Source organism: Diadema antillarum, unplaced genomic scaffold, assembly GCF_040938485.1.
Source record: "Diadema antillarum isolate AM-2024a unplaced genomic scaffold, OU_Dant_1.0 seq00000126_RagTag, whole genome shotgun sequence".
Taxonomy (NCBI): Eukaryota; Metazoa; Echinodermata; class Echinoidea; order Diadematoida; family Diadematidae; genus Diadema; species Diadema antillarum.
In genome coordinates, this window is record NW_027271205.1 from 718937 (window position 1) to 739033 (window position 20097).

The following is a 20097-nucleotide window of genomic DNA, read 5'->3' on the forward strand; positions in this document are numbered from 1 at the left end:
AGAAATATTTAAAGATATAATTACAACCAAAGTAAACCAATTTTTTATATAATCACGTGATATTTCCCACAACACACACCGAACACACAAAATGCTCATATTATCTTCTTCCATACAAACATGCAGGAGTGAACGAAAATGTGTTCAGAACTGGACATAACACGGGCAGATCCGCAGATTGATCGATCTCGGTCATGGTTTATATTAAATTGTATCATTATAGTATGCATGTATATCATTTCTCTGCTGTTGCATCGCGAAGTTGCCTGAACTCATTTCATATTTCATTTCATTTATGGGGGCGTTGTGACAGAGTGGTTAAGACTCCCGACTTCCGATCGGAGGATCCGAGTTCGAGTCCCGATCAGCGCTTACGTCCTTATTGGACAAGATGATTTTACCCACAATGTCCCTCTCGACCCATGTGTATAAATGGGTACCTGGCAACGCTAGGGTAATAATAATAATGGCAGGGCCCTCTGGTAGAGCAGTGGCAACACTGAAGAGGCTACCCTGGAAAAATAAGACCTTATTATTATCATTATCATTATATCTTCGGTCTGCAGCGATTTACTTTCGCGAAGGGGTTCCGAAACCCGGTGAAAGTTGGACAGAAAGGCACTCGTTTGGTCCATTTCCACCGTCGGACAGCTTTCATACCGAAGGGAAAGTCGTAGCACTTTTTCACCAAGTAAGTGACGTCATCTCCAGACTCTCCCAGGTCGCTTTCGACGTCGACTTCGTCGTCTTTCTGGAATTGCATCTTGCTGAACTTGATCATTCCTCGCTCTTCCGGGGAACCTGTTTGGCCATAAAAATCAACGAGACTAAACATTGTGCGACTTAATACTACACAATAAAGTCATGATCTTAGCCAAAATCCCGAGAAGCGATAATAGAATACTGTATAGTTTGCCCCTTGTTGTATTTCAGTGTAAGCACGCACAATGTATAGGTCCTGCAAAAATGTTACCTTATTTACATTTTACAGATGCCACAATGTCTAATCTTTGAGAGAGCATTACCAGTACACATTTGTGTTCTACTTTTTTTTTCTTCAAAAAGAAGTAATTACCAGGAATGGTGTTGTCCAAAATGCAGCCGACTGTCCCACCTAGGAACATGCTTGTGCCCAAAATGATCACCAAGATTTGGTCAAACGTCTCAGAACCTGCATGATAACAAGTCACAAGGATCGTGTTAAAAGAATAGTGTATTCATTACTAGCTGTACTTACGCGCATGCTCTCATTTTTAACTGAAGTTCTTGCATGGCAATAAAATTGACTACAGACCGATCCGACCTGACAGCAAAATCCACCAAAAGATTACGTGTCCCATTCGCGCAAGCATACTATGCGAATGCATGATATTGCGACCCGCTCGCGCTCGCCGCAATTTATACTCACTAGCCGCGGTCACAGTGGCAGAAGATTAAGGCCGTGTCACACCAGCCTTGCGTGCGACTTGCAAAGAACAATTTTGACTCCCCGGAGGTCCCCGTAGATATCCGCACATGGCAGTACCTAGCATGTATCTCAAAAGTAGTCGCCCGGAGGTGAGCACGCATATTTTTTTACCCGCAACCGTGTTCGAGGCCCTGTCACACCTTTCCGGGCAAGCTACTCGGGCTTGTTACGTGTATGGATTTTTTTAGCATACCGGACATTCCTGAGGGCGGAAAGGATTTGTGCGAGTCAGCGCATGTGTCTTACTTGCTGGACGCGTTATGCTTGCGAGTATACTGTGTGACCTTTGTACCAGTCGCGTGGGGGCTGACAACTCAGTGAAGGAATTTCTCTAACGGAATGGCTGAAATCTCACAGAATTTCATTATCTTGGCTGCATACGGGACTGCGAAGTACCTGCGTGGGAATTGCCTGGGAAGTACTGCCGCTAAGGGTCTCCTACTGGCGTTCTGCGTGGACTTCTACGGGCATTCCCGCGACTCACCCGGAAAAAGTTTTGGTCATGCTCAAAACTTGGCTGCGGTTAAATCGGACTTGCGTGAGCACCTCCGGGCAACTACGCGCTAGATACTGTCAGGTGCGGACCAACTGCGGAGAGCTCCTTGGAGTAAATTTGTTTCCCCGCAAGTCAAGCCGCAGAAGTTCCCCCGTAAGGTATGACAAGGCATGAATGAAAATTGCAAACATTCTTGTTCGCCCGCTGAAAATCTTATACGTGCTGGAAACTACCTCCTCGCCACAAGCCCGCGTTATGGTGTGACACGGCCTTAACCAAGTTCAAGATCGCAAGTCTTCGTGATCTTCAGTCATCCGTTCACACTGGCAGCAAAGATCCGTCATCCTACGTATTACTTTGCTGGCAGCCAAACTTTATCGAGAAGTTTGGGTCGTGCGCGTGCCAAAGAAAGAAGATAGAGCGCGTCGTCGGATTGCTAGTGATTGTGACGTAACAATGAACACCTGTATAACACAAAATAGGCACCGCCCGAAAACAGGTGGTGGACTGGACAGGTCACGTGACAAATTTCGCGAAGTTTCAGCTTCTAGCGTTCACCCTGGAAAAAGATCGAGAAGTTTGGTGGGGATGGGGTCAATATCCATAGTTTGAGTGGGAAGTTGCGGGAAGAGTTTCGCGAGAAGTTTCGCGGGAAGTTACACTGGCAATAACACTTCGAGATCTGAAAGATAGCAATCGTAAACTTTTCGATCGTCTGCCAGTGTGACCACGGCTTATCATACATTCAGCACACGAGTTCGCACGTGGACACTGCAGTACGAAAATTGTTGATTTTCTGCCAGATCGGATGGGTCTGTAGGGGCAGAAAGACAGAGAGAAGAAGAAGAAGACGAAGACGAAGGATTAAAGGTATCGTATAGTTTTGGTTGAGACCTAATTTCAGGTTTCTAACATTTTTTGGTGAGATAATGAGAAACCTCTTATGAAATATGAAAGAGCACGTAATGCCATGAAAAATTCAACGTTCATTTGATGAAAATTGGTTTTGAAAGGGCTGAGATATCCAAAAAAGAGCAATTCTAATAAAGTGTGGGACCCACATTTTAGTACGATCACTTTGTTTTACTTTGTTTTTGGATGTTTCAGTCATTCCAAACCCGATTTTCATCAAATTAACTCTGAATTCCTCTTAAAATGGTATGCTCCGTACTATTTCATAAGTGTTTTCTTGGTATCTCACAAAAAGATAAAAGCCCAATTCTCATCTCCACCAATACTGTACTATCCCTTTAAAGGGACTGTACAGTACTGGTTGAGGTAGGGATTCATGTTTTGAACATTCCTAAGTGAGGTAATGAAAAGCCTCTTATGAAATATAAAAGAGCATGGAATTTTAAGAAGGATTCAACGTTTATTTGACAAAAAGTGCTAATAATAAAAGGCGACATGCCACAACTTTATTAGGATCTCTTTGTTTCACCTTGTCTTTGGATATCTCAGCCATTTCAAAACCGATTTTCATCTAATAAACTTTTGATACCCCTTAGAACTGCATGCTCTTTGACATCTTATAGAATGGTTTCTGAATATTTCGCAAAACGTTAAAAGCTAAATCTTCACCTCGACCAGAACTGTACACACCCTTTAAAGTAGACAAGACACAAGCAAATAGATTAGCACAGTTCGCTGAAAAGGTTCATCTGATTGGAAAATCAACTGGATGAGCGTTCGTTTTTAGATTAGCACAGTGCATTTCATAAATATATATTTTTTTTGCTACATGCGAGCTTCCTCGTGTTTGTTTGTTTGTTTATTTGTTTGTGTCTTTGTCTTCTTTTATTTTTGAGGCAATTTGTCTAGTTTTGTATTAAGTTTTTTACAATTACATATCGTTTATGAGGAGACAGCAAAACACGAGCCGTGCATTTCCGCAGTCTTTCCGTTTCAAACAATCTATTGTACTTATATCACAGTGTTTTCCTTGATTACAATGTTGTAGTAATTGTATGTAATTATGTGTATTCAAATGTCTTAGTGCAACTGCATTTTTGTTGGAAATGAAATAAGTAAATGAAATAGAACGAAGTCAATCACAATTATATGCGTGTGCGCACTTTACAAGCGCGCCTACACCATTGCAAAGGCAAAAAATATAATGTTCTTTGTTTATGATGAAAAGCCTGATTTATCTTGTGCTATGTTTTTGTTGAAAAAGAAAAAAGAAGAAGAATGAAAACAAATGAATTGAATTGAATTGAAAAACGGCATTAAGGTAGGCCTATTACAGTATACATGACATTTTTATTTCTTTTTCTCTTTTTTTTTTGGGGGGGGGGGGAATTTTATTTTCTTTCCAGAACTGAAATTTCATGCTCTTTTGTAATTCATTGGTTCCTACATGTTTATCAAAACATGATTTCAGCCTAACGTATAAAGTTGTTTAGAATTTGATTTAAATCCTGTTGACCTTCTTTTTAGCATAATATGTATCAACGAGTCAAGTAACTTTATTTGATGTTCTTTTTTTTTACAAAACAAAATAAATTGAGATGAATTGAACCAAAAATAGCTTGCCAGAGCGTGAAATCAACCTGCAGTCAAAGTTTTTGTTTAAATGTTCACATTACATACGGATAGTTCAATTGTGTAGATTTAGTCAAACAGGTTTGGGGTTATGAATAAATGGGAATGAAAGAATTTTTCCACAATCTCGGTAATTACAGGTTGGGCAAGATCCTGTAAATAGCGAGTTTTAGATATGCGACGCGAACGCTAAGACAACGCATCCTCGCGGGTTGGACATTGGAAACAGCTGTATCGCGTATATGCGGAACACCATTTTTGCCTAATTAGCGTTACCGTTAGCGGTATCTAGCTCGCTGATGAGGAGCTGCATGGATGAATAAGCAAAACTGTTTAATGCTGTTCCGATGGGTGATGGCAGTGACCTGTGTTGATGGAGTCCCTGTTTTCGTTGATGTAGGTAGGGCCAGCTATTCCAATGTAGAACGCTGTTCCCAGGATGAAGAGGTTTCGGGACGAGTTCAAATTGACAAACTGGAGGTTGGAGAAACCCACGGCGGCCACCATACCTAAAACAAGCGGTCGAGGAGAATCGTGGAAGAGAGTACGCTATGCACTATCTCTGTGATTTCAAAGAGAAACTTAAATTGAACAACATTTTGAGTATATTTAGACAGTCTATATTAACCAATTGCTAGCAGGAACGGGTGTGCTGTGTATAATGATTTTATTGGAATCATCAATAACGGGTACACGGAAGATTATTGTGTAAATCTGTCCTACTCAATACGCATCAACGTTGATAATAACGTCATCAGTGGTATTTTGTCACTGATATCTGTATATCCTACATGCATATTAATGTTTGAGTGTTAATGTTTACTATATCAAACTGACAAACACTTCAATTGCACAAGAGATTCAGCACGTTTGTATTCATTTTTTACTCAAATAATAATTTTACAAGCAATCAGATATTTTTCTCGCCTTTTTTTTTTGGCGTGCCTCTACATTTCTTTAATCTGCAATAAAAGTGACCTATATACAGATGTATTATCACAAAACTTTACAGAAGACACCAAGGCTAATGAATGAAAATGAAATAAGAAATCAATAAAATGTAATGCCGGTTTCTTATAACAACTTTTTGAATGCCATTAAGTTTTATACGACACTTAATCTTATCCCTGGAAATAATTTCTGTTCTCTAATATCCAGGGGACTTTCTTTTGCATCACTCTGAATTTAGAAAACATTTACAAATTTCGAGTGAAAAACTAAATAGAAACAGAAAAAGTAATAATAATTCTTACCATGTAGTCCTGCTTTCACACACCTTGTGAGGGGCATAAGTACAAAAGCTTCTATGAAGCTATTGGAATTGATGTGAAATATAGTACTTGAGCTTACTTTGAATCCAGTGGAATTACGCAAGATTTCAATATTTTGTTACGTGTAGATCAGTGATATGCATATATCTATCAATTTCATGCAAGTCTCTATAGTAAAATAGCTACTAGATGGGGTATTCCGTTACAGAAGGCGTAACCTTTCGCGGAGACAATTTTCGTTAACATTACAGCATGTACACAGTCTTCTTTTTTAGCTTGAGAGTAGTACCTACTCGTAGATACTTAGGGATGAGTGTCTTTATCACAGGCGCCTCTATCACAGGCCAACGGCGTAGCCAGGATTTCATCTTAGGGGGGGCGGTTAGTGTGCGAGGGAGCGAAGCGACCGAGCCCGAGCGAGCGGAGCGAGCGAGGGGGGGGGGGTGTTTGGATGTTGTAAATGGTGCAATTTGATGCATGTTTTTGCGCGTTTTATCGACGTGAAACAGTCCCACTTGTTTATGGTAGCAGTTTATTTTGATGTAGATTATTATTGAACAATTTGCCTATAAAATGGTATAATTTAGATACACTTCTTGTATTAATTCTTTTCTCTGAGTATCATGAACGCGACTGAACCCGAGCGAGCGGAGCGAGCAAGGGGGGAGGGGAGGGTGTGTCCCCCCTCCCACAGTAAGAACTTTTTGCATTTTGATGTTGCAAATGGTGCAATTTGATGCATGTTTTTGCGCGTTTCATCGACGTGAAACATTCCCACTTGTTTAAGGTAGCAGTATATTTTAGTGTAGATTATTATTGAACAATTTGCCTATAAAATGGTATAATTTAGATACACTTCTTGTATTAATTCTTTCAGTGTATATCATGAACGCGACTGAACCCGAGCGAGAGGAGTGAGCGAGGGGGGGGGGGGGGGGGGGAGGGGAGGGTGTGGGAGGGGGTGTCCCCCCTCCCACAGTAAGAACTTTTTGCATTTTGATGTTGCAAATGGTGCAATTTGATGCATGTTTTTGCGCGTTTTATCGACGTGAAACAGTCCCACTTGTTTAAGGTAGCGGTATATTTTAGTGTAGATTATTATTGAACAATTTGCCTATAAAGTGGTATAATTCAAATATACACTTCTTGTATTAATTCTTTTCACTGAATATCATGAACGCGACTGAACCCGAGCGAGAGGAGCGAGCGAGGGGGGGGGGGGGAGGGTGTGGGAGGGGGGTGTCCCCCCTCCCACGGTAAGAACTTTTTGTATTTTGCTTTTGCAAATGGTGCAATTTCATGCATGTTTTTGCGCGTTTTATCGACATAAAACAGTCCCACTTGTTTAAGGTAGCAATATATTTTAGTGTAGATTATTATTGAACAATTTGCCTATAAAATGGTATAATTTACATACACTTCAGTGAATATCATGAACGCGACTGAACCCGAGCGAGCGGAGCGAGCGAGGGGGTAGGGGAGGGTGTGGGAGGGGGGTGTCCCCCTCTCACGGTGAGAACTTTTTACATTTTGATGTTGCAAATGGTGCAATTTGATGCATGTTCTTGCGTGTTTTAACGAGTTGAAACAGTCCCACGTGTTTAAGGTTGCAGTATATTTTAGTGTAGATTATTATTAAACAATTTGCCTATAAAATGGTATAATTTAAATACACTAGTCTTCTTGTATTAATTCTTACACTGAATATCATGAACGCTGTCTGTTCAGCAATCAAACAGAAAAAGCATGCACACGAGGGTGTAGATAGCGGCATATCCCCTCCCACACGAAGGTGATTTTGCGTTTTCAGACCTGAAATTCAGCGATCTGGTGCAAAATTTTTGATGCAATACTTTTTCATCGAAGTGTTAAAATCACGGAATTTAGCTCTTATTCCGAATGTGCACCATCTGTGCGTATGTATAAAGTCTAGTGAGGTAGAGCTTAGGGGAAGGGATTCCCCCTCCCGTTCACGGAGCTTTTGCGTTTTAGAATTGAAATAAAGCGATCTGGGTGTAGCCACAGTCTACTTCTTTGCATTTCTGGGGGGGGGGGGGGGGCGAGCAGGGAGAAGGCGTTGGCGAGTGTTATCTCCACCCTTCCCTTCCGATGGAGCTTTTATCTTTTTAAGGTTGAAATTGAGATATCTGGTATACGCATATGTATATGGAATCAACATTTGGGAAATCACCAAAAAAAAAAATGATGGGGGGGGGGGCTGAGGGAGGAAAGAGTCTATTAAAAGGGGAAATTCCCCTTAAGATACATGATGGAACCTTCAGTTTTCGGAATATAAGTGATAAGTCTTGTGCACTCAGAATTATTCAGAATTTTTTTTAATCTAAAAAGTGTACTTAGCTAGGGAAAGAGGCACAGAGGGGGAGGGTTTGGGAGGGGGATACCCCCTCCCAAGCACGAGAGATTTTGCATATTTTGAATTGAAATTCAACGATCTGGTGCACACTTTGAGTGAAATATTAAAAAAAGAAATATCTTATTTGATGAAAGGTTGCAAAGGAGACCCGCTTAATGTGCATGCATACAGTATACACGCATTTTTTTTTTCCGCCTCCCAAATCCCCGGTCCAAATCTTAGGGGGGGGGGGGGGGGGGCAACCGCCCCCATCCCCCCCCCCCCCCTGCCTACGCCAGTGTCACAGGCTACTTTGTAAACCGAATTTTCCCTATCAGGAGTTCACAGAATGAGATCAAAATAACTGAATCGTTCGGCAACTCACCAAACGTTGCAGCCATAACGCCCCCGATGACTGGAGCTGGGATCGACACGAGAACAGCGCCCGCTTTCAGCCACAATCCAAAGACGAGAAGTATGAATGACATCACCTGCACAACGAACCGACTTCCCACCTGCGTCGTTGATGGTGACATTACACAGCACATTTTAGTTCGATATGGAAGTACTCATGCCACGAATCTGCGTCAAGTGGTGGTTAATCTATAGGTAAATATGCGTAAAACTGGACAGCAAGATAGCAATGTTCATAGATTCTCTCGACCCCCCCCCCTCCTTGCTCTCTTGCTCATCACTCGATCCCGCTATCATCTTTTGTCCTGTCTGATTTGTATGGGATTGTCGAGCCTATGAAATGTCATACCTTTAGTGCTTGGAATGGAAAATACAAACGAGATGCAGGTTGAAATATCCAATGTCCTCCTATGGATATTCATGCAAACAAAATGAATGATAATACTCACTCAGCGTTTAGATACTTTTTATCAATTTTATGTTGTATGTATACTTTGTGCAGAACAAAATAATGACGCGTAATGCAAGCAGATATAGAAATGAAAACCCCAAAACGTAATTGTTTGGAGGCGAATCTCTACAACTACATAATAATATTCATTAACTTTACTTATATGCGTCAATTACAGCAGCGGTATAGTGATCGTGTATGTGTTTATTTGGTATTTTTGGCCGTTGCTGACTACTTTTGTTGTGTGAACCTATGGAAGCTATTCTCACCTTTGTGATACCTATGACTCCTATATTCTGGCTATACGAAGTAGCACCCACACCGGTTCCCCACAAGGCCGAGATTATACCTCCGACACCTTCCATCCCTATCCCACGGTTGACCGCGTGTGGCGGAAGTGGAGGGGCGCCAGCTATTCTGGCGCATGCGTAGTAGTCACCGATGGACTCAACGATGGAAGCGGTACAGCCTGCCATCATACCCAGAACTCCGGGGGCAGTTATCCGTGGCGGTCCCCACTGACCTGCGTAAGATAATTAGGCGAGTTGAATTACAAAATTGTATGGCAATTGGGACCGATTTCGACTGTTGCTGGCAGGGAATTTTTTTTTCTTCTGATATTACATGACAATTCACAAGAGGAGAACAAGCTTAGGGTTGCACGTGTGTGATAATTGGACAGTCCTCCATTTTGTGTATTATAGTTTAACATGACTATCCTTGTGTTGCATCATAAGGAGATCACGGTCGTTGCGAGATATGGCTGCGCGAATCATGCATCAGAAGTCTGCTGAGGTATCAAGACGTAAAGTAAAAGTATTCTCCTAACTATAAGTCCCGCCTACAATCTAAACTATAGTTAACTTGTATACGGCATTGTCCTATTGCATGTAGAGAATACTGTAGGCCCTACTCATTTCAAGCATATCTCAGTGGAAGAGAAGTCGCCGCGACTGCCACGACTCTTGCGACTAAAAATGGCTGGTGTTCTCACCAAGAGGGTAACTCCAGGACGACGTCCGAGACGTCTAGAAACAGGGTTACACGTATTCGCCCTGAAGTCGCGGGGACGCCGCCGCGACGTCTCTGAGACGTTCTCTTAGTCGCAGAGACGTCTCCGCGACGTCTCTACACCGTCATGGGCCTCCGAAAGGTCGCGGGCAAGATTAGTCTCCTTGACTAGGCCGCAACCAAGGAGACGTCATGGAGACGTCCCCAAGACCATCTGGAGTCTCGTGACTCCCCGGCGACCTGGCTGGTCGCGGACGTCTCCGCAACCAGCGAGACCCAAGCCGCCATCACGTCGCTATCTAGTGTCCAATCCCATGTGATAGCCACTTAAGAAAGTTTCATCATCCAACAAGTTACCCAAAGTTATAGGCCTACTGTATCTGCCTGCTACTTTGGAATTCGCTGTACTGTCTCATTCAAAGACACCATACCTGGATATGGAATGTAGTACCAGGGTGTAGCAGACAGCTGTTCATGGTTCAGGTCGGTTCGAGCCCGGTAGCCACTCGAAGACTCGTCGTCAGGAAACACGTTCGTTACCGTCAGAATGCAGCAGAACAGCCACGATGTGAAGAGCGCGAGCACCACCTACAAATATAATGCATCAGCGATGGAAATTTAGATATGATGATAACACATGTTTTTATGAATACGAGAAACTATGGAAAATCAACATTGAAAAAAAAAATTCAGAAGAAATAACAAAAGTCCAGAAATGTATAACCATCTAAATGTATGGGCTTTTGAGCCTAAATCTCCTAACAATAATAGGTATACCTGGGATACATGGAAATATCCCAATCCGTCACGTGATCATGACGTCAATCGAGTGAATGGCTGTAATCTTCCGTAGGCCTTACGTGTACATAAAAAATAGCCAGTACCATCCTTTTTCACATTTTGAATACAAATTTCGACTGTATTCATTTACATTGAATAGGTTGCTATATCGCCAGGCATAGACAATTCTATGCATGGTCTGCATGGTCTCTTTCGCCACGAAATTACAATTTCATGACGGAATTGTCATTTCTCCAACGTAAGTTTGTCATTCTGTGGCAACGAAATTGTCATTTCCTGACCAAATGACCTATTTCGTAACGAAAGAGACCATGCTTCACTTGGCGCCCCATACTTACCTACAAGTTTATCCTCGAGGTTAAGGTTCACCGTCTGAACGTAACTATTCTCTTCTCTTGCATTTCTCGATAAGTGTTTTCAGCGTTTCAGCTTAACTTAACCAATTCCCTTAGTACTCATTAATAATTTGGTTGCTTTGTAATCACTACTTGCGTAATAGCTCGTTTTGTTTGAAGAACTAGAATATTTTGAAACCAACCTATTTCAGAAAGAGTGCTTAATCGTAATCTCTTGTTTCATGTATCTTCTTGCCCTCATGAAAGGAATGAACAGAAATGTGCAGTTCATTACAATTTTGGCATATGAGATTACATTAAAATTGTAATTAATCATCATCACACGAACCGGGAATAATTTGAAGAGTGGGAACCGGACCACCTTGAATCTCTTCGTTTTCCCGAATCCGAGACAGGGAACGTTAACGCTGTCTAAATACTGCGAGAAGATAGCGATGAGAGCCAACGTGCTGCAAAGAGCGGGAAAGAAGAAAATTGTAGTTTGATCCGAATCCCAAACACTTTATTGAAAATTGCTGCTGATTTTCAAAACAATACAAAACAAAACAAACTATATAACCAGGCCGGAACAGGCTCTGCTCCGTTTCTCTCAAAATATTCGTTTTATTTCAGTTTTCCATATCCAAATAATACAAAATTATTATAAATTCTCGCAACAATATTCATCTAAAAAAATAGGTGCATGAAGGCATATCAATGAAGTAACTAGGAAAATATGCATAAAATAGATGTAAAACATTGATAATATAGGGGTAAGTACGCTAATGTTGATGTGTTTTATATATATATGTGTGTGTATATGTGTGTGTGTGTGTGTATGTGTGTGTGATATACTTTTAGCAAATGATTTAACTGATAATTATTTTAATTTTGTTCTAATTCCCAATTATGTTAATTTATACACAAGGTAAAAATATAAACTCACAGGCCAGCAATGCCCCAGTGCTGGCTCGCGTACGAAGACGCCACGTTAAACAGCGATAGTCCGATCAGACCGATCGTAGGAGCGATCGTCAGTGGTCCAATGAAGCGCAGAAACAGGCTGGTGATGCCCGCGAAACCGACGACGATCTCGAAAATGGAGGCGACAAGGACAGCTCCACTCAGCTATATATACGATCAATAAAGAGACTTCATTAATTGACGATACCATCATTAGCTATTTTACCGTATACAAGACATATTAAGATATGGATATAAATTTATGTCCTGAGCAAATACATGGTAAATTCATAATCGATAGCAAAGACTGCATTTATGTGGTGCCTACGAATAGTATTAATGCATCCTACTCGATGGGATTGTTACCATTGCCATGATTACAAAAGTACTGCTTATGTACATAGTCAACAGTTTTTCTGCTACTACTGATTTTTTTCCCTCCCTGTGCATCGACTTATTTTTTGAATGATGTTCTTTACCTGATGGGCCCACATTGTACAAGATTTGTCTCTTTAGTGGGTCCCTCCATTTTTCGCAGCTTGCGTATCGTTATTTCATTCTCATTGCTTCAGATTTCATGACAATGTATGATAATCATAAGGTTCTACAATTATTGTATACTCTTCTCGGTTTGCTTTGTTTTGCCTGTGAAACCTCATGTCTATGTTCTCGTAAAAAAAAATGAAATAAAATCTGAATTGAATTGAATAAGCTAGTTCGGGGTTAGCAAATTGTGTACATGGGTACAAATGACCTTGTTTTCAAATGACATAATGCATATTAAGCTTGACTGATGGAATTCATCAGTCATATTCAAAGAAAGTTACTAACTTGCGTGGACCAGGTGACATGAGCCCCATTTCATAAAAGGTGTTAGAGTAGCAACTCCTGTCCTGTTGGAATGGCAACTTCCCACATCGACAGCCAATCAGGAAGCTGGATTCATGCCGTTACCATGACAACTGCCATTTAAGCAAGAGTTTCTATCACGTCAACTTTTTATGAAATGGGGCCCAGAATGGTACGTACTCATTAACACTTGGGAAAGCATCCATTTCACTACTTAGCACTGAATGTATTAAAAATGTTTTCTTTGTTTTCGTTATTTCCTTGTTATAAAGTCTTTTCTCTCTGTCCGATTCGTCTGACGTCATGATGTCAAGATTTTCATACATGGAGTCCTTTTTTTTCTATCGATATTGCCAAATGCCGCTTTGGCTATCATGTGGATATGCTGGCAAGCATCGTTTACAAGGTCCATTTGAACGATCATTACATCACAGATCCTTATATCAGTGAATATGAAAAACTGTCAACATACCCTGTTGGTGCAAATGACCCAATTCTGCTATTGCTCATGCACAAAACTGAATTCCGAACTGGCTTACACTGTACTACGCGCATACACCCACAGCAAAGTAACGCGTTCACGACATTATTATCAAACTAAATATTTGGCAAAACTTGCCTCCTGTATTCGGACTTGGTATTCCTTCATCTCCTCCTCTTGAATCTCAGATGCGTTTGTGGCGTTGGCTGAAAAAAAATACATAATATGATAAAACAAAAAAAAAGGGCTCAAACATTAAAAATGAAAGCTTGAGGACCTCTCATCGATGACAATTTTATAATGTTTATATCATAGGGAGAGCAGAAGCCGCGGAACGTTTTTTGTTTGTTTGTTTGTTTGTTTGTTTGTTTGTTTGTTTGTGTGTGTGTGTGTGTGTGTAGGGGTGATGGCGGTGGCATGCAGATGGGGGGAGGGGGATAGTGCTTGTTGGTTGGGCCAAGGGGCAATGCTCTTTCCCCACCCCTTCGATGGGAAGATAGGGTGGAACCCACGAAAATAATTTTCCGTGTATTGTGTTTATAAGATTAAAAAAATCCTGGTTCATTTCTGGGTTTTAGTCAGATCCAACATTTCTGCTCGATACTTATGATAGTGCCTGAGAGGGGAAGAAGGATATTTGGTGTTGCAAAATGTGGGTGTCCACTCACCGCAACAAAAAGAGATTGTCGTATGACTTGATAAGAGACGTGTGCTGTAAGGCGTGACGAGATCATGTGCTTACCGAAGGCCAGTGCTGCTTCATAATATTTACAGGTCAGTTGATCTATTGACAACTAATTAAGATTTAATTCATCGGGGTTGAGCGTCTCAGTTGAAGTTTTTTTTTTTTCAGAAAAGCAGAGACATTTTTTTTTTAAACCCAGGAGTGCTCACCTGTCACAGCCGGACAATCTCCGCGGACGTTCATCAGAGAGAAGGCAGGGAGAAGGAAGGTAAACGAAGGACCCTGAACTATTGGAAGTCTGTAGATTTTGTAAGACAGTATGAAAATAAGACATGATACCACAAGACTACTGATTTTGGGTTTTTTTTTCACTTGCAAGACCGTATGCGTAGGGATCGTCAAACATATTGACATGATGTAGTTTAAGCTATCACCCCTTGATTGTGAGATACCTATATCAAGTGCGTGGATACTTTTTACACTTTCATTTTCTTTGAATATTGAAGCTCACTCCGAGCATCGATTCAGGGTAACGTTATAAAGAACACGATATTGACTTTTGGTATCACTCCGCTGTGCACTAAACATGTCGATTTGTTTAACAAGTATCACACATAATTATTTGCTTTCATACTTGTTTAAAAAATGTTTTGTTTGTGCGATGATAAACATGATATATCAATGTGAAAATAGGAAAATAAAGTGATTAAGAATGGAGGGATACAGCAATTATCAGATGTGATGTCGGAATATGATTGATTCGTATCACTCATTAAGATTTCATCAGCAATATTGACATGAATACTCAACTCTTTTTTTCAGAGTCGAGAACTTTTCTTTTTTTCAAGTAAATTGTAAGGTACATGTTGATGTAGCTCCACTTAAACTGCTTGTTTGTTTGTTTGTGTGTTTGTTTGCTTGCTTGCTTGTTTGTTTGCGAGCACCTTGATCCGAATGTCGTCTGCAAGAAGGTCTGGATACCAGCAACCACGAACTGCGTGGAGACCAGCTTAGAGATGATGTCCAGGTTGCCATGGATACAGAGATATGGCGCCAAGATGAGGGGTGTAGCAAAGAGGCTCGTGAAATCTGCCAAGAAATGCTGGAAGAAGCAGAGTGAAAGATGTATAGAGAGAGAAAGGGGAAGAGGGAGAGAGAGAGCGGAGGGGCGGTGTAAGGGAATGACTATATACTTTTATGACGTCTCTACTCCATCTCCGAGAAAGATACTCCCAGCCCAGCCCCTCATTCAAGCTACGAAATTGTAGTTGATGTCAGAGAACAAGCTATACAACCTTGACATGACGTTATCTAACAGCACCGCCAAAAGGTGATAGATCAGAAAGAGTACATTATAAGCTCATAAATGGAAGCCGTATTTCCTTTTTCAGTACTGTCAATGAAATAACAAAAAGAAGAAGACATACATGAAGAGACATATATATATATAATATATATATATATATTGTAACAAAAATGCACCCAGGACAGGCCCTCTACGGCCGGAAAAGAGAAGGCTTCCTGTCGCTCAGCACAAGCCATTCACTCTCAGAGCTATTTACAGATTAAAAGATAGAGGTTTACAGAGTTAATACTTTTCACCACATAGACTTCCAGGTGCCAGTGCGGACAATGGCAGCTTGTTGAGTATACGTTTAAGGCATCTTTTACTGCTGCGTCGCAATCACATTACCTTATGACATTAATTAAATACTCCCGAAAGTAAAGAGTTAATTATCCTTTTATATTTTATTATGAAGCCAAAAACAATAGATCCCTGTGGGAAGCTTACGTTAAGTCATACACTGCCGATGTTTCAGTTGTACGCACAAAGTAGATATATGCGAGAGATTCAGTTATCGGTAGAGTTAACCTCCTTATGTTTTTCGAAGACTCTACCTAAAACAATGGGGACCTGTCTGAAACTCTTATTAAGCCTTAACACATTACAGTAATGCCGCAGAAAAGAGGTTAGGTAATGGAAGTGTTAATTTCGTTATATGTTTAAAGGAACCTCCCCAAACAGGGGGTCCTTGTCCAAAACTGCATTAAGTCACTCCCTGTGGGAGAATGTGCAGAAGGTACGCCCAAGGCATCTAGCAATTTATTCTGTGGTATAAGGAGTTAATCAACTTATGTTTTATATGAAACCCCGGAAAGGAGGTACTGGGGAGTGTGGTGTTACAGATAGGGTAACAGATAAGCCGGTAAGAGCAGACGCCGAATCTAAACAAAGGGATGGAGCGGAGATATTTTTAGTCATCGATTATATGGGTTGCTTTGTTTAAAATGGGAGAAACGAGAGTAGTTTTTAATTAAGAAGTAATGACCAAACGTAATGTAATGGTTTTCTTTATCTGCCCTTCCATTTGAGTGGTCGGGAAGGGTATAAATATGTCCGGGTTTTGGTCTGGAAATCAGAGAGAATCCGACGAGGATCTCAGAGAGCAGACAAGTTCGAAACAAGGTACGGGCCTGGTCAGGTAGAGGCATTGGGTGCTGCAAGTCCCAGCATAGAGCAAAAAGCAACTTTGGTTTGTAAGCCACGAGTTTATTTGCACGTCGGCCTACGCCAGGGCGGCGGGTCGGAGTCGGTGAGGAACAGAGGATAGCACAGACGGTTACTGAGCAGCGGCTCGGTAATAGACATGGGCAGCGGCCCGTGCACGCAAGTATCCTGAGCTTCCTCACTGCCCAGCTCTCCTCCCTCCCCTGTCAATTTAGTCCCGTTATAGTTAAATCTGTTAAGCACCCCCCCCCCCCTTTCGGGCGGCTGTTCGGAGTCGGTGAGGAACAGAGGATAGCACAGTCGGTTACTGAGCATCGGCTCGGTAATAAACATGGGCAGCGGCCCGTGAACGCAAGTATCCTGAGTTTCCTCACTGCCCAACTCTCCCCCCTCCCCTGTCAATCTAGTCCGTTTATAATCCTTTAAGTCTGTCCCCCTTTTAGGAGTATGTTAATTCGGGTTGGCAAATATAACGGTAGGTCGTGAGAACTTGACCTCGGCTGATGCTGTTTTGGTCTGGCAGAGCCTTATAATAAAAACATTAGGAGCAGCACCCGATGTCCTCGTGCCGCCAGGCTCGAACATCATTTTCCCCATGTGTTTCATGTCACGATTTGATGTATTAATGTTTTGTACTACCCAACTCGATATTTGTTAAAACCAAGTTTCATGAGTAATAAAACTTAGATCTGAGTTGTGCTCAGACTCCCAAATGAACTGTTTGATTCGTGAGCTGCTTGCCCACTGACTGCTTAGACTGCTCGCTACCAGGAACGTTTGTGTGTGCGGATGTGAGACGACGCTGTTGTGATGATGATGTTGGTGCTATATAAAACGTACAGACATATAGACCCACATCCAAGAGGGACACGAGTATACACATGCACACATACAAGTGTATAAGTGATATATTCCTCGCCACGTTCGTGGTTATAAATCATATCACAGAGGACACGTCCACACTACGACCATCATTTTCCCCTTTTCGCCACATTGGTGGCAGCAGTGGGATCAGCTTTACGAATCAATTCTTTCTTTACCGAAACAAGGAGGACGGGAAACTGGGGACAGAACGGACACCTACGCTGAAAAAGGGGCAACAGTTGTGCTTCGATTCAGAGCTGGAGCACGGTGGTGTCGACGGAGTGCAGAGCCAGAGCACGGTGGTGTCGACGGGGTGCAGAGCTAGAGCACGGTGGTGTCGACGGACGGTGAGACGTAAGCAGGGTGTTGTTGGTGACTACGGCACTGAAAGCTAGGTGAATCCCAGGTTGCTGAAGAACCACTAATTGCAGAACGTAGCGGTTTAAATCGACGGAACTGAGAGACGTGAACATTTTGTGGTGGAACATTAGTATTGCAATATGGCAGAGTCGGAGCCTCCAATGCAGCCGGGGAAGGCGGCAGATGCAGTGGTGATAGATGACGCGGAATCTGAAATTGACTTTCCAAGGTCCGCACAAGCCAAAATTCGGGAGGCGAAACGTGATGATGACGGAGGCAGGGCCGGGGTACAGACGTCGGATGATGAAACTGAATCCCTGGGAAGTACATCGTCGGATGAGGAATCTGACAGTTTGTTTCCACCGAGAATCACGGTGGAGGAAAAGGGGAGGAAACCGTCAACCGTCGAAAAGCCATGGCCGTTAAAAAGAATGGAACGGCCAGCAGAGTGCCAACCGACGGGGGTGATGATTCGGAAACAAAGTTTCCATCCGGACCGATTTGATGGAGGCAGCCCCTGGAGAGATTACCGGGCTCATTTGAATCCTGCGCCCGGATAAATGGGTGGAACGAAATGCAAAAAGCACAATATTTGGCCGCGAGTCTTCGAGGATCAGCCCAGGAGATTTTGGCGGATTTGGATGCGGGGACCCTTCAAAACTATAGTGCCCTGCAGAGGAGGCTGGAGCAGCGATTTGGACCAGGAGAGCAAGCAGAGACTTTTCTCACCGAACTGAGGGTGCGGACTCGGAAACCAGGAGAGAGTTTACAGGAACTGGGGCAGGCCATCAGGCGTTTAACGACGCTTGCCTATCCGGAGTTGACGAGGGAGGCCCATGAGAGACTGGCTAGGGGACATTTCAGTGACGGTATCCCTGAATCGGAGATAAGGGCGGGCATCTTCCGAGCCCACCCGAAGAACCTCGATGAGGCGATACGGGCCGCCATCGAAACGGAGGCCTATCTCACCGCCGAGAGACAGAGACAAGGCATCCGCAAACCCGCATCCAAGTTTACCCGGAAGATGCTGGTCGAAAATCCAAACAAAGAGCGTGACGATATGAGTGCCCTTCAAGACGAGGTGAAGCAACTTTCTACCCACATACAGTTGCTCATAAAAGAAATGCACTCAGGAGGATCGAATAACTCTCAACGCTCCACCGGTGGACGAGGAGCTGATGGTGCGATGAGACGGCCAGTGGGCTCAACTGTGTGCTTCAATTGTGGAAGGGCTGGGCACTGGAAACGTGAGTGCCCAGAACGCGGAGCGGCGACCGGGATGCATGATTCGGGAAACCAGGGAGGACCTGCCCGTGGGGTCGCGGGGAGGTCGGACGTGAGAATGAATGGCCCAACGCGCACCTACACGCAGTGAAAGACAGATTGATAATGCAAGGAACGGAAATGACTGGAACTGGAACCAACATAAACGTACGTGATAAGGATTCACGGCAGGAATCGCGAAAAGGACTCTTTGTTGGGGGGGAAATATGTGGACTGAAAGTGACTTTCCTTGTAGACACAGGTTCGTCCGACACTGTTATATCTGAGGAGGTATATGAGAAAATCCCTCTTAGAAAACGACCTGCGATACAACAGGCAAGAGTTGAAATATGTCAGGCAGATGGGAGCTACTTAGGAGTGAGGGGTGTCGCGGAGATGGACATAAAAATAGGCAGACAATGCGTATGCATACCAGTGCTGGTGGCAAATGTGAACAATGCTGGCATAATTGGAATGGACTTTTTGTTGGCGACAAATAGTGAGCTCGACATGAACGGGCTCCACATGCGACTCCGCGACGAGATTGTGAATCTGACGAACGAGAGAGCGGAACCCTTTTGCACAGTGGTGGTAGCTAAAACGATGGTCATTCCCGGTAGACACGAAGCGATTATTCCCGGACGGGGAATGGAGCAGTTGACATTTACCGGTTCATGTCTAGTTGAGCCAGCGGACGGGACAAGGGATGACGGCATGCTGGTAGCCAATACCCTAGTGGATGCCGGAGATGATAATTTCCCTGTTCGTGTACTTAACACCACAACCAAACCAATGACAGTTTACGAGGGAACGCGAGTTGGAGCAATTCGCCCTGTTCAGGTGAGCTCAGCTCGAGAGGGTCAAATGCTAAATCTACAAAGGAGTGGTGTGAAGGGCAAGGAAGTACCGGCGCACATCGATGATCTGATTCAGCGGAGTAGTTCCGCTCTGACACACAGTGAACGCGGAAAGTTGACGA

The 20097-nt window shown here is 42.8% G+C and overlaps 1 protein-coding gene across 1 annotated transcript in view; it reads right to left on the reverse strand.

The window, feature by feature from the left end:
* Positions 1-547: 547 nt before the first annotated feature.
* Positions 548-20097, reverse strand: part of LOC139727335 (solute carrier family 23 member 1-like) — a 40034-nt gene continuing 20484 nt past the window's right edge. Inside the window, exons 2-12 of the mRNA XM_071638292.1 lie at positions 15067-15224; positions 14332-14420; positions 13576-13643; positions 12091-12272; positions 11494-11614; positions 10440-10596; positions 9267-9520; positions 8518-8647; positions 4874-5017; positions 1076-1171; positions 548-801 (exon numbers count right to left, since the gene is read on the reverse strand). Coding sequence (XP_071494393.1) covers positions 548-801; positions 1076-1171; positions 4874-5017; positions 8518-8647; positions 9267-9520; positions 10440-10596; positions 11494-11614; positions 12091-12272; positions 13576-13643; positions 14332-14420; positions 15067-15224 — 1653 coding nt within the window. The remainder of the gene's footprint in view (positions 802-1075; positions 1172-4873; positions 5018-8517; positions 8648-9266; positions 9521-10439; positions 10597-11493; positions 11615-12090; positions 12273-13575; positions 13644-14331; positions 14421-15066; positions 15225-20097) is intronic.